Source organism: Terrapene carolina, unplaced genomic scaffold, assembly GCF_002925995.2.
Source record: "Terrapene carolina triunguis isolate 2854851 unplaced genomic scaffold, T_m_triunguis-2.0 Scaffold833, whole genome shotgun sequence".
Classification (NCBI taxonomy): domain Eukaryota; kingdom Metazoa; phylum Chordata; order Testudines; family Emydidae; genus Terrapene; species Terrapene triunguis.
Window position 1 is genome coordinate 3,648,261 of NW_020665184.1, and position 14,462 is coordinate 3,662,722.

Consider the following 14,462-nt stretch of genomic DNA (forward strand, 5'->3'; position numbering starts at 1 on the left):
GCAGGGGGCCCCCGGATGGCGTCTCTGGCAGGGGGCCCCCGGATGGCGTCTCTGCCGGGGGCCCCCGGATGGTGTCCCTGGCAGGGGGCTCCCGGATGGCGTCTCTGCCAGGGGGCTCCCGGGAAGGCGTCTCTGGCAGGGGGCCCCCGGATGGCGTCTCTGCCAGGGGACCCCCCGATGGCGTCTCTGCCAGGGGGCCCCCGGATGGCGTCTCTGGCAGGGGGCTCCCGGGAAGGCGTCTCTGGCAGGGGGCCTGCACTTTGTCCATCCACGCTCCTGCACAAAGAAGCGTAAAGTTCCCAGGGAGGGAGACACTGCTGGAGATTGTGTCAGATGGATCCTCCTCTCCTCTGCTTTCTCTGGGGGCGACTTTTAACTTTGTATTTTCTATCCATTTTTTATCCTCTCTTTTAATGAATGTGTGTTGTCGGAGGGATGTTGTCGTCCGAACTCTCTCTCTCTCTTTTGATCGATTTGGGGACAAATTGTTTTATAAAATGCTTTAAAGTATCGAACGCACGCTCCCTGGGGGACCCTCACGTTCGCATCCTCTCTCTCTCGATCAATAAGCGATACGGTCAGCACAACGCTGGACAGATGCTGACACACAGTGACGTAACACTGGATGTTAGACACGGTTAGTCCAACCCCTCCCTGAGATGTTTACGGGGTGAATAACCTCAATCCCGACCTACAGCTCTCTGCTATCCCAGCCCTGGGCTCCCTCTCCCGCGCAGCCCAGCTGGTGCCTCTCACTCCCGAACCGCAGCCCTGTTATCCCAGCCCCGAGCTCCCTCCACCCCCCAGCTCTGCGGTGCCCCTCAAGCTCAGGACTAGAGTTTCACGGAGAGCATAGGTCCACGTTAACGGCGCAGGCTGTTGCCAGTCAGGGCAGGGCGGCGCGTGTGCTCATGTCAGCATAAGCCCAGAGCCGCCGCATCGTTGTCAGGGTAAAGCCATGGTGACGGAGCGGAGAATCCGGCCTGTAACGAATGCACCCACTTTGTACACACGCAAATGCCTGCACACGGTGCCCCGGAGGGCGGGCGCGGCCCCACGGCTCCTCATAGACAGTCATGGGTTGGGGACTCCTGCTCTGGTGGAGGTCACCTGCTACAGCATTTGTCGCTGCTCCCCACTCCGCCTATGAGCCGTGACACTGCCTGAGCCCTTGCTATCGACAGCCACTCCTTGCACGGCTCTGCTGGAACGCTGCTGGCCCCGGGGGCCTCTTTAATTATGCAGCCAAAGCCTGATCCAAACTCCCATCTTGTCTCTTATGGCAGAAAAGACAAACCACATTCAATATTCCCCTGCCCCTCCGCCTCAGCCTCTTGCTCCCAGCCAGCCCGGACGCCGCCTCCCTGCCTTTCGCTACGTCCGGTGCATTTCTCTGTGTCCCCGCTGCCCATGCGCCACTCAGAGGCGGCGAAAGGGCGAGGTATGGGCAGTGCTCTGGCGTAGCCAGGCGTCCGAGGCGCCGGTGGACGCACGAGTTGGTTTGATGGTGGCAATGACAGCGTGGAGAGGCCGTGGAGGAAGGGACTCGTAAAATGCAACAAACAAAAGACGCAAACAATAGAGAAGGATGAGGTCAGTCGTGGTCCAGCAAGAGGCGCTGGGGCTTTGAACGCGGCAGCCCGCCCTCCAGCGGTGACGCTGGGAAATAGCCTTGCTGGGCTGCTGTGAGTCCATGGGGAGTCGGCGTGTGTCGAGTGGCTGGCTGCCCACTACACTTCCAAGCACAACGGCTCCTGTGTCATTATCTTGATAAGAACCAAGTTCCAGGGATCTCAGGGGACAGGGCCTCAGGTGGGCTGGCCAGACCCTCGCAAAGCCCTGGGCTGCCACTGCGGCTATGGGTTTCGTGCCAGGAGCAGGGAGCAGGTGCCAGGTGCTGCCCAGACACACAATGAGGGGCAGCCCCTGCGGCAAAGAGCCTGAACATGCACCAGCAGGACTATTACCCCAGGGCGCCTAGCGCCTGGCCCAAGGTCGAACAAGGCGTCTGTGGCAGAGCCAGGAATTGAACCCACATTCGCTGCAGCAGAGGGCCTGAACCCCACAACCGCCCCTCCTACGCCAGCGGTGAGCTGGGCTCTGGCTGGGAGCTGAGCTGACGTACATCTGGCTCTGAATTGGCCTTGAATTCAGCCACTGGCGTCCCCATTCCCTGCCAGACCCCGAGCACTGACAGGCAGAGCCGCTGTTTGCACTGGGGCAGCCGGGCTTGAACCCAGGCGCTTTGCCCCAGTTCATCTCGCAGAGGGCAGCGCTGTGCTCTGTCTGGAGCAGCGAGCACCACTGCCGCTGGGCTGAGGCTCCTGAACCCTGCCCTTGGAGTGCTTCCATCTGCAGCCTCCACACGGTATTTTGTGTGGGCTGGGACGCTGGAGCAGGGGCAGCTTGGCCGGGAGGACCAGCCATGCGCACAGCCAGAAGGCCAGCTGCAGAACCCCCAATCCATCCCTTGCCTTCTCCGTCGGGCCCCACCTGGACACGGGAAATGTGCATTGGTGTGACGAGCCCGATGGAGCAGCTACCCCTCATGCAGACACGGCACAGATGCACAGCGGGGCTTGCCCTGGGTGTCTCACCCTCGTCCTGCACTGCCATGGCGCAGCCAGAGGCCGTGCTAACCCGGGGGGCCCCCCCAACACGTCATAAAAAGCAAATGGGCCCCCCCTTGAGCTGCGTGGGGCCCTAAGCAATTGCTTAGTCTGCTTCTGGCTGGCACCTGGCTGGAGGCTTCCAGGGCAGCCAGTGGCCTCAGGGCTGGCTCCGCCCCCACCTGAGCATGTGGGCGGGGCGGGGCTATATCAGGGGCCCAGGTAGCTTCTACTCTCATCTCCAGTGACACGGCTCTGCAGGGTGAGTCCTGAGGGCAGCGGGAACCTTCCTCCTCCAGAAGATGCTGTGCCGCCAAAGCAATAGCCGCAGTCGCTCTTTCAAGGAGAGGAAGAGCCTGGGTAAATCCTGGGGGGGGTTGGGGAAAAATGCGAAAGGGGGGAAGAGCGCTGGGGTGGAGGCCCAGGATGGCCCCTGTACCCAGGTGTCTGTTTCTCTTGTTGCAGCCAGTAGGATGCGGGAAGCAGCTGAAATCCGGGCCAAGTATCCCACCAAGATCCCGGTAAAGTTCCTCTCACTCTGTCTGCCCTGGGGGAGTTTAACTCTTCCTGAGCTTCGCTAACAGACCTCAAGGCCCACAGCTTCTCCCCTCCCATCTCCTGCCCCACTCCGGCTTCCTACCACTACACAACCCTAGCCTGGTCTCTGCACACCAGGCACTGTCGCCTCAGGCCAGCACAGGAGACGAGGGGCCGTGAAATTGAGTGGATGAAGTGACTGACATCCAGTGAGACCTGCAGATGAAGGACAAATTCTGCACTGTGAAGGCAGCATGGCTGACTCCCATGCATTTGCTGTGGGTTGTGTGATCGCTTTTCTCATGGGGAAACTGTTGGTTTAAATGTCTAAGCCTGGTGTCTTGGGGAAGCGTGAAAATGAGACTTTTACAGGCTCAAACCATCCACCAAGTAAAAATCTCAACCTTCCTTTATAAATACCAGGGCTGTCCAGGGCCTGAGTTGGATGCTGGGGCTTGGGAATGGTGCAAATGAGACCCTCAGAAAAGGCATTTCTAGTCTCAGGTGGCCCTGTGGGCTCTCAGTGCCTCCGGGACAGGGAAGCTGGTCTGCAGACTCCCTAGGTCCTGCTCTGACCCATCTCTCCTCTCTGGCTCCAGGTGGTGGTGGAGCGTTACCAGAAGGAGAAGCAGCTGCCTCTGTTGGATAGGACCAAGTTTCTGGTTTCCCAGGACTCATCCATGTCTCAGTTTGTGATCACCCTGCGGTAAGGAATGAGTGCGTGGGGGGGGGGGGGGGAGGGTTTGCTCTTTCATGTGATCCAGATCTGGGAAAGGGCAAGTCCCCTCTCTTTTCCCTCACACACTCTTTAAAATATAAAGGGCTTGTCCACATTGGAAAAGCTGCATCAGTCTCACTAAATAGGCTTAAGTCTGAACTGGTTGTATCAATGCAAACCTCTAATGCAGAAGCATTTGCACCTCAAACCTGTCTGGCTTAATTTGGGAACCAGGGTGACTGTAGGGTTGTCAACCCTACAGGATTGGCCTGGAGTCTCCCAGAATCAGCATTGATCTCCTGGTGACTACTGAAGGCAATCCGGGAGACTTTAATAGGCTATTTTAAGGAAATGACCTTGTCATGTTGGGGGTGGGGAGAGGGGGAATCTCCCAGAATAGCTTCAGTCAGAGTTGGCAACCCTAGGTGAGTGAGGCTTAAACTCTAAGTGCATCTGCATTCGGGGTTTGCACTGGTGAAACCAGAGCAGCTTTACAATTCCACCAGGGCAACTGGTGTAACAGACCCGGCACCTCTTCCCCTGTCTGGGAGGGGCTGCTGCTCTCTGGGCTGGGAGGCTGGGAATGGCCTTGTTGCTGAGGCCTGCAGTGGCACACTGGCTGCTTGGCTTTTCTGCTGTTTTAGTGGAATGATCTATTTGAAGTTGCAAACAGGCACAGGTGAATAGCTGATTAGAGGCAGGCAATTAGCAGTGATGCAAACAAGCTGTAGCTGCTGCCAACAGCGGTTAGTGATGTCGGAGAGAGGCTCAGAGTGCTAATTAGCAGCATTAGACCTGATCAAAGAAACTCCCTCTAACTAGAGACCAGAAATACCAAACTTGCAAGGCTTAATAAGACAGCCCTCCTGGATCCCAGCCCTGCGTGCTCATCTGAGATGACTAATAACTTTTTTCCAAGCTTGCTTATTACAGATGTCTCAGGGTTGCACTAATCAGTGAGATGGGATGAATAACTAGAATAACAAAAGATGGGGGGGGGGCTAATGGAAAACAGCAGCGCCCCCCCCACACACACACACACACCGGGGCAGCAGCTCGCTGTGCTACTCTGTGTGTTTGGGGCTGGCATTTCCGCTTTCCTGCTCAAAGTGGCACCACTGAGGCAGAATGTTTCCCTGGCCCGCGTGCAGTCCAACATGGCTGTGTGGTGCTGTGATGCTGCAGGGTTCTTGCTGGCTGCCTTCAATGCTGTGCTGCTGTGGCAAACAGCGAACACACAAGCTGCACCCTGGCTTCACCTGCCCAGGTGCTCTGTGCATGGCGTCCTCTCCCCCCCCCCCCCAAATCTGCCCTGTAGCATCCACCAGCCCCTGCGCTCAACTCTTAAACGAGTTACTACGTTAGTGGCTTCCTTGAAGAGACGGTACCCAGCAGTGCATGGACTTAGCCGGCGTTAACAAACGCTCTGCTTTCATCAAAGGACTGAATTGGTTTATAGCAAAAGTAAAACAAGTCCCTTAAACAAAAAGGATGGGGATTAAGTGATGCCAAGGATATGGAATAAAAACAGTGGCACGTGCTGGGTTCCTTTGATCCCCTCCAGTGAAGGAGGCCAAATGGCCTTTCCTCTCTCTTCCCAAAGGTCACTGACCCTGCTTCAAGAGCCAGGAAGCCCTCCTGGGGGCCCACCTTACAGTTCCCGCCAGGGAACTGACACCACACTAACTTCTGAAGTTTCCTCCCCCATGATGCTACTCCGAGGCCATCTGCCCCATTTGCTGGGTTGCTTTTGTTTACCTGGGATAGAAATATACCTTTCTTGTCTCTGTCTGGTGACCAGGCAGGTCCAACAAGCAAATACCCGTTCCATTGCCTAGGCAGACTGGGCTTGGCATATCTTGCCAGAGAGACTTTGAGAGCAATTCTAGCACCTATTTATAACTCTTTATACACACCCTGTACATATGCTGGTTCCAAAAGTCATTGGGTGGGGTGTTAACTGTTAGTATATGATACTGCACCTAACATGCTGGCGTCAGGTCTGACACACATTATAAGAACTGTGGATGCAGACTAGTGAACTACTACTGGGCCTCTGTCATGAGTACCTTGTTAACCACAAACGCTCCAGTTGGATTAACCAACACAAACAGCATGCATGCAAGCCAACCCATGCAGAGGAATGGCAGAGCAGGGGTTATGGGTGCTATCCTGGGACTTGGGAGACCTGGGGTGGGGTGGGTCAACTCCCTGATCTGCCACTGACTTCCCCGGATGACCTTTGGTGCATCACTTAGCCTCTTAGGGCCTCAGCTCCCTGTCTCATGGAGATGACTCTTCCTCCCTCACATGCATTCAGTGTTGAAGCTTGGTGACTGTGGGGAGAGCCAGAGACCTTGCTCAGTGATCGAGAGCCTTTAACTGCTTCATTCACCTGTTCCATCTTGTACTCAGATGCCAAGGTCTCTTGGGCAGGGTCCATCCTGTCTGTACAGCAGCTGGTGACAATCACTGATGACATCAGTAACTCAAGATGCCAAATGCTGCAATTCACGCTCCTTGGAACTGTTGTGAGTCTCATTATCTAACAGTCTCTGAAAATCTCCTTAAACCCCCAGAACTCGCATGTCCCTGACAGCAACCCAGGCCTTCTACCTGCTAGTAAACAAGGGCCTGCCCAGCATGAGCATGACCGTGGGGGAGGTGTACCGCGACCACAAGGATGAGGATGGCTTTCTCTACGTCACCTACGCTTCCCAGGAGATGTTCGGCTGCTGCTTGCATGGCCCTGCGGTGACTCAGTCATGAACCTGCCTGTTGCCAGCTGGTCTCTGTCGTTGGTTTATCTTGTGATGCAAACAACTGCAGGGGCTGAAAACCTCTTTCTTAACCTGAATTTTTAATGAAACTGCTGTGTGGGGATAGAGGAGGAAAGCATGAAAGTCCAGGAGCTACTAGCAGGATTGCTCTCCTGCAACAGCGTTGGGGACTTGAGTCTCTCCGAGCAGATGCCTGTTAGAAGAATAACTTGTGACTAAAGCTATGAAATGTTTTTAATGCCAGAACCACATCCTATTGAGTCTTACTCTGATCCGCTGCAAGGTTATTCTCTTAACAGGCCTATTCCTCTCCCTTTTTAAAGGATTTCACTGCTGGACGTTGTTCTGGTTAGCGGCACCGGGAATTTAAGTTTGGTTTTAGCAAGTCTGCTCCTGTAACAGGGATTGGTGTACCAGGGTTTCACGGCTGGGATTTTTAAGCTTCACATCTATTATCTGTAACGTCTCCTGTTGGTTTTAAGTTTGAGTCCTTGGAATAAAGCAATTGAAATGTGATTTACTCTGATCATTTAATGGGGCTCTTCCCAAAGATGGGGGCAGGGCTGGGTTGATAACCTCGTATCCCATTATGGTCCTACTGTGCTAGGGGCTGTAATCTGGGCAAGTGGTGTCATCAGGCAAAGGGTGAGAGGGGAAACAAGCACTGAGAGGAAGGGACTTGCCCAAGGTCACTGAGCTGTGTGTGACAGAGCTGGGAACAAAGCCCTGGAGCTCCTCCAAGCCCTAGGCCTGGGGTCTACGTGCTGCCTGCCCACAATGTAACTGTCAGCTCTGTGGGCAGCATGTGCTAGGTTCTCTGTGCAAGGGGGCATAAAACGTTACCGGATAAGAGCAGCATCCAATGCCCGCTCTGCACGAGCCTCTTGACTGCATGAGGGGCAGGATGATGGAGAACTCTCATGGGGGACGGCTAGCTCAGTGGCTTGAGCATTGGCCTGCTAAACCCAGAGTTATGAGTTCAATCCTTGAGGGGGCCATTTAGGGATCTGGGGCAAAAATCTGTCTGGGGATTGGCCCTGCTTTGAGCAGGGGGTGGGACTAGATGACCTCCTGAGGTCTCTTCCAACCCTGATATTCTAACTAAGCCCCCTACCCTCCAGTGTGCTGCATGCCCAGCTGTTAACTGGCAGTGCCCTGGAGGCTGCATGAGAAGAGACACGGCTGGTGCCCATCTTTGCAGAGGGATGGGGAGCAGGGGGAGTTAGTGCCTAGCATAAGAAGGGGAGACAGGGAGCTGGAGTATTTTTCCCTGAACCTCTACTGGAAGAGAAACTCACCAGAGCTAAGGTGGAAGATGAGACCAGCCCATGGCCTGCCTCTGCCAGGCTACGAGTGCGTGTAACTAAACTTGCAGCACAGACTGGCCACACTAAATTTTAGCGTTGTTGTGAGTCGGATGTAAATGTTTCCTGAGCTGACGGTGATACTGTGACATGCCTCTTAAATATTTAAGGTTTCCATTGCAATAAAGCCCTTTGGATAAATATTCCATGTACTTCAATGTTAAAAACATTCATAAATCTTACTCTAGCCAATTAGCCTGTAGTGTAAGCTGTTAAAGCAGGAGCGGGGAGGGTCTAACTCCAGTGTGAAATGCAGGGAAAAGTGAAGGGTGGTTTTCCTGCTCAAGGAGAGAAGTTCGTGGCCGAGGAGGCGGAGTGTTTCTCGGCACAGTCAGTCACTGAGATCGTGGCAGGAGGGGAAAAAATAGCAGTGCAGAAGGAGGTGTCACAGCAGTTCTGTGTCCCCTGGGCTGCAGAAGCTTTATTGCTACCATGAGCCTCCGAACAGGCTCTCTGGGGTTAGAGGGCTCCTGACTCTAGCAGGCAAAGGCGTGACAAGACCAAGAGCTGGGAGCTGAAGCTGGGAAGGAGGCACTGACTTTGAGCAGTAAGGACTAAGGCAGCTTCCCCAGAGAGGATGTGGGTCCTCGCTCACTTGCAGTCTTCTCATGGAAACGGGATCTCTTTTCGTGTCCAGCTGCAAGGGCCTGGGCTCCACGCAGAAGTCAAGGTGTGGGATTCTCTGACCTGTGCTAATGCAGGAGGTCAGACCGTCGCACAGGTGCTGCTGGTCTTTATAAAATCCTACCGTCTCAGGAGCTGCAGAGACCACAGTCCAGACGTCTCAGTGATGGCAGCTCTAGAAATAGGAGAGGGAGCTGCAGGAGACAGGAAGAGACCTATTGTGTTGACTAGCTCTATTCTGCTTTCAAGGCTGGAGAATATTCTGCCAGTGACAGGTGTGGGAGGGTCCCAAAGCACCTGGCACCTCTGGGTCCAGTCCCAGTTTGCAGAAATGTTCCGTGTGGAGTAGATCCTCTCGCCTTCTAATAAAAGACAGAATTGCACAGCCTGGTCCAAATTCCCTTAGCCCGCAGAACCCCGCACCTGGCTAGAGCCACCGTGGGGCAAAATAGTTCAGCTAAAGTTCGTTTTTGGCCACAAAATGCAGATTCAGGTCGACCAAGACATTTTGCAAATTTGTGTTGCATCTGCTGAATTGTCTTTGTTAAAAAAAAAACACAACAACAACAAACCAAAAAAATCTGTTTCATTTTGACATTTTCTAAGGAAACATTTGGATTTTTTTATCTCAAATGATTAATTGTCATCCTGACAATGACTAATTTTAATTCAATTTTATTTTAAAAAGAGTTAAAAAATTCAAAAATGAAAAAAACCCACTTCCGTCGCCCCCAAACGAGTGTCCATGTCGCGGTTGGGTGAGTGACCCAGAATAGTAGTTAGTTGCTCATCTCTAGTTATTGCTGAATACGAGGAGCTCCTTGCAGCTTGGCTGGTAAATCACCATGCAGGTCACGAGTGGGATGGGTTGGATCACAGAAACCCGCCTGGGGCTGCCAACCGATGTGCCAAGACTACTTCTGCCCCTGCTTTCCCTGCCCGCCTGGGACTCCAGCACCCTGTCTTGCTGAGCCAGATGCGTCCGTCTGCTCGAACACAGACCCAGGGTCTGAACCATGTGCCCCCAAGCTGCAGACTTAACCTGAAAGCAGCTTACAGAAGTGTTCCTGACTTTAACACTCAGATGCTGAACTCCCAATGGGGTCTAAACCCCAAATAAATCCGTTTTACCCTGAATAAAGCTTATACAGGGTAAACTCATAAATTGTTCGCCCTCTATAACACTGATAGAGAGATATGCACGGCTGTTTGCCTCCCCAGGTATTAATACATACTCTGGGTTAATTAATAAGTAAAAAGTGATTTTATTAAATACAGAAAGTAGGATTTAAGTGGTTCCAAGTAATAGCAGACAGAACAAAGTGAATTACCAAGTAAAATAAAATAAAACACGCAAGTCTGAGTCTAATACAGTAAGAAAACTTAGTACAGATAAAAACCTCACCCTTAGAAGAATTCCAGTAAGCTTCCTTTTACAGACTAGTCTCCTTCTAGTCTGGGTCCAGCAATCACTCACACCCCCTCTAGTTACTGTCCTTTGTTCCAGTTTCTTTCAGGTATCCTTGGGGGTGGAGAGGCTATCTCTTTAGCCAGCTAAAGACAAAATGGAGGGGTCTCCCACGGGCTTAAATAGACTTTCTCTTGTGGGTGGAGACCCCCTCCTGTCTCCTATGCAAAGTCCAGCTCCAAGATGGAATTTTGGAGTCACCTGGGCAAGTCACATGTCCATGCGTGACTCAGTTTTTACAGGCAGCAGCCATGGCTCACGTGCTACTTTGAACATCCTCATGTAGACGTCTTATGTGGATTGGAGCCTTCCAAGATCCATTGTCCCTTAAGTGTTTCTGGATTGGGCACTTAACTTGCACATTCCTTTCTCAAGAAGCTGACCAAATGCTACTTAGACATGATACATGCATACAGACAGGATGAATAGATTCAGTCGATCATGACCTTTACAGAGATAGGTTACGTGGCATACGTAGCATACAACACATTCTAGTTATGTCATATATACATTCATAAGCATATTCCCATGACGCCTTATGGGGGGCACCGTGACAACGAGCCCATTCAGTAAACTGGGGGCAGATGTTACATTTCTAATGATGGATCCTGCAGGATTTAATTTCTCGGGGCAGAAAGGGGGGTTGTGTGAGAAATGTTTGCAGAGTGGCGGAGCCTGGGAGCCCCATTATCTGTGCTCTCTGCGGCGTGGCCACGGATTGTGCCTCTTTATGGTGGTCAGATATTTCCACTGCACCCCCAGGTGCCCCTTCCCCTGGGCTCCGTTGCCCCGGCCTTTGCGGCCCATCACGTTGACAATGCTCTGCAATTGCTGGTGCCGCCCTGGCAGGCGCCCAGAGCCAGCACTTGCTCAGGCACCTCCTTGCGCTGGGTTTTCATAAACGTACATTTAACCTGTCGGCCGCCGGCAGCTGACCCCCTTCCTCTGAAGCCTCACTGAATAAGGAAGAAGCTGTCATGAGTGGGAGTGTATGTACCCACAGCTGCCAGCCACATCTTGCCTCCTCTCGCTCCTGTGACGCAGGGAAGTTTTGTTACCCACATTTTACCGATGGGGGAATTTCACCGTCTGTATCACACACTGTCGGTCCCGGGGGGGCTCGGATACACTCAGTGAAGCCGCGGCAGGTGCAGAAGTCTAACCGGTTTTATTGCCAAAGTATAATAAGCCTCCCAGCCGTCACGCGTTACTAAATACGCGCTTTCCAGCAACTAAGAATCAATGCTTACGCCCCTTCTGCTACAGACAGTCCCGGACCCTCCTGCTTTGTCCTCGAGGGCTCATAGCAGGCGCTGCTCCAGCGTGGGGAATTCCTGGGCAGCCACAAGGCCGCAGGTGAGACTGTTAATCTAAAGCAATTCTCAGAGCTGCTTTTAATCATCACCTCCTTCTAAGGGGGGGCGTATTCACCCACAAGCAGGCTCCGGCAGGAGACACAGCTGCTCTCTATTCCCACACTTCACAGTCTCAGGCCCTCCTTATCTCTTCACTTGTTTATCCAGCCAAGTGGCTGCCAGCCAGGTCGGCTGGTCAAAGCCAGTTCACGACTAGCTCCCCCCAAACCATTCTGTAACATCAGCCCAAGGTCACTTGCGGTCAGCCCCAACACACCCGACACTTAGCTATAAACCCTTTCTGTTCTGTGCCGTGCCTAGCGCAATGGGGCCCTGGTCCACGGCATGGGCGGCTAGCTGAGATCAGGGCCCTACTGTTCTAGGGGCTACCCAGACACAGTCCCTGCCCCCACAGACCCTCCAAGCTGGGCAGCCCATGGGAAACGATACGCCCAAGGTCACTGGCAGAGCCAGGAACAGAACCCAGCTTTTCTTTTTGATTCCCAGGCCAGGGTCCTTCCCCCTGGATCACCACATGAACTGAGCGTAGGGCGACAAGGGCTCCAACCCTGCATCTACACAGCACGTACAGGGTCCAGGTCTAAGTGACTTGCCACTCAGGGCATCTGCAGCAGAATCAGGCACTGAACCCTGCTTTCCTGCCGCTTAGCTGAGTGCCACAAGGCCAGCCGGCTGCTCCTTTCCTGGGTACATACAATTAATCAAGGCCTTTGCATCACCCACTGGCCCACCCCCGTGCGCCTTTGCACTGCTCTCTCCATAATAGTCACCCACTCACCAGCCCATTCTCACACACTGTGATTTATTCCTCCCAGGGTGAACCTGGGGAGCGTTCTGAGGGCGCCTGGCCATGAATGAAAGCGCCGAGCACTGCAGGCGGTGGGGAAATTGCAATCCATCAATCTACTCCCTCTCCCGACTCGTACAGCTGAGGCGTGGGGGAGGATAAATGGAGCTGGCATTTACTAGATGAAAGCACATTCTTCATGAGTCATTCACAGGGCCAGCAAAACACATTTACCATAAAGCTTCTATGTCTCAAGGGAGCAGTCAAAAGCAAGGAGGAGTCCAGCCTCTGCTTTCTCCTTAAGCACTGCTCACCTGCGGCTCCCAGCCTTCCCTTTGTGCATCCCACACCCATCCACTGAAGAAGGATGGGGTTCCTTCAGTCGCCCGCAAGAAGTCTCAATCAGAGGCTGAATAACGCTGTTTGGTTGCCTCAAGAAGTGGCAATTCGTCCATTCCAAGCGAGCTGGATCGTCAATGAATTTGCCGTGGGAAATCATCTGCGAGGCAACGGGGGCTGGTGTGTGGGTGTGGGTGCGTTCCAGTCAGCCCCTCATCTCAAATTTGCCTTTATGAATTTCCAGAGCGGTTCATTTGTTCTCCACACGTTTCAAATCCTCCCTCCAGCGCTTGGTGCTCACGCTCGTCTCTTTCCATCCCGCCCCACTCCTTGCTATTTGCAATTCACTTGTCCCTGTACATCAAGAAGTCCAAAGGAAAAAAAACCCATTGCGATGCTCCCCCATCATGCTTCAGGCTGATTTCCGTCTACTGAAAGGTGCATCTTCCCTGCAGAGTTGGCTGAAGTTATCTGCACTAGAGCGACTTGTGTTGAGTTAATGCGTGCAGCCACCCTGCAAAATAACGCTCAAGTGGCTGCAATGCCCTGCGTCCCCGCGGGCGTTAGACTCACTCAGGAGAGGTACTGAGACTTCCGAACCCCTCCTCCCTCCACGGTTCTTAGCGCTGCAGTAAACCGAGCTGCTCCATGATTTTTTTCACAGTGGCTTGTGAGAGAACCCATCTGTCCTTGCTGGGCACGTGGGTGGACATTAAAGCAGACCAGGCCTGGCTTGAGGCACACCTGCGCACTGCAGAGCGCCTTCCTCCTCCTTCTGCGGTGCCTGGTCCTGGCCGCTGCTGCAGACAGAATGCGGGGCTAGATGGGCCTTGGGTGGCTCTGCTCCAGTCTGGTCATGCCGAGCTCCCTCCTCTCTCAGGAGTGAGTGACAATGCTCTGCTGCTCTTCTGCAAGTCAGTACGACACGAGAGGGCAAAAGACCAAGACCCCTGCAGACCCTGCCACGCTATTCCCCAGACACCCCGCAAAGGCAGAGGCTGAGAGAGAATGCAAAGCCGTGTCTTTGGCCCTGTTCTCCTCAGGCTCCTCCATTCAACTAGCAGGGAAAAGACACTGGCCTTCAGGGGGCTCGTTAACCCAGCAGACAATGGCACGACAAGATCCAGGGGCTGGGAGCAGGAAGTTAGAAAAACTCCAGTTAGAAACAAGATGCAGCTTTTGAATGGCCCGGCTCGTTCACCGCTGGAACAGCTGCCTGAGGGGCAGGGTGGATTCTCCACCAGTTGGTGTCCTCCAAAAAGACAGCTTGTGGCCGAGGCAGAGTGTGAGCTCTGACTGCGTTCTCCTCCGGAGTATCCCAGCCATACGGGCCCCAGCAGAGAGCGGTGCCCATTGTACTGGGTAGTACCCTAGAGAGCCTACGACAGACAAGCCAGCCAGAGCCAGGAAGCACCTTCCCCAAGTCCCCCAGCAGCTCAGTGGCAGAACGAGGAGAGGAGCCCAGCTTCTTGACTCCTAACCTACTATCTTACCCCCTGGACCATACGGGGTGTGGCTGGACTTGTCTTTGCTTCCCCCAGCCCCCACCTCTCCACCTCACAGCAACAGCCGAGTTCGCACCCTCGCCAAAAGGGGGAGGCGTGGGGGTCCCCTGAGAGCGACACAGGTGCCCCAGTGTTCCCTGACGTCACAGCGAGCTCCTTCCACTTGTGCAATTGCTCTGTCCCCCAGGCTTTGGCCCTGGCTGATCACGGAGAGGGCACGGGACTCGCTCTCTACTTGGAAACACCCCGAGCATTTTGGGTGCTCTGCACTCTAAGGTACACGTGGGGTTACTCCCCAGCAGGGATCCCCCAAGGGAGGGCTCCTCTCTGGTGCTCTGGTGCAGAGCTAGAGGCT

At 53.8% G+C, this 14,462-nt stretch overlaps 1 protein-coding gene across 1 annotated transcript; it reads left to right on the plus strand.

Annotated features, from left to right (window-relative positions):
- The first annotated feature begins 2,911 nt into the window (after positions 1 to 2,911).
- Positions 2,912 to 6,882, plus strand: LOC112115479 (microtubule-associated proteins 1A/1B light chain 3C-like). Its single transcript, XM_024212558.2, has 4 exons — positions 2,912 to 2,969; positions 3,075 to 3,130; positions 3,746 to 3,852; positions 6,444 to 6,882. Exons 1-4 carry the CDS (start codon positions 2,912 to 2,914, stop codon positions 6,631 to 6,633), a joined length of 411 nt encoding a protein of 136 aa, XP_024068326.1. The 3' UTR covers positions 6,634 to 6,882.
- The last annotated feature ends 7,580 nt before the right edge of the window (positions 6,883 to 14,462 follow it).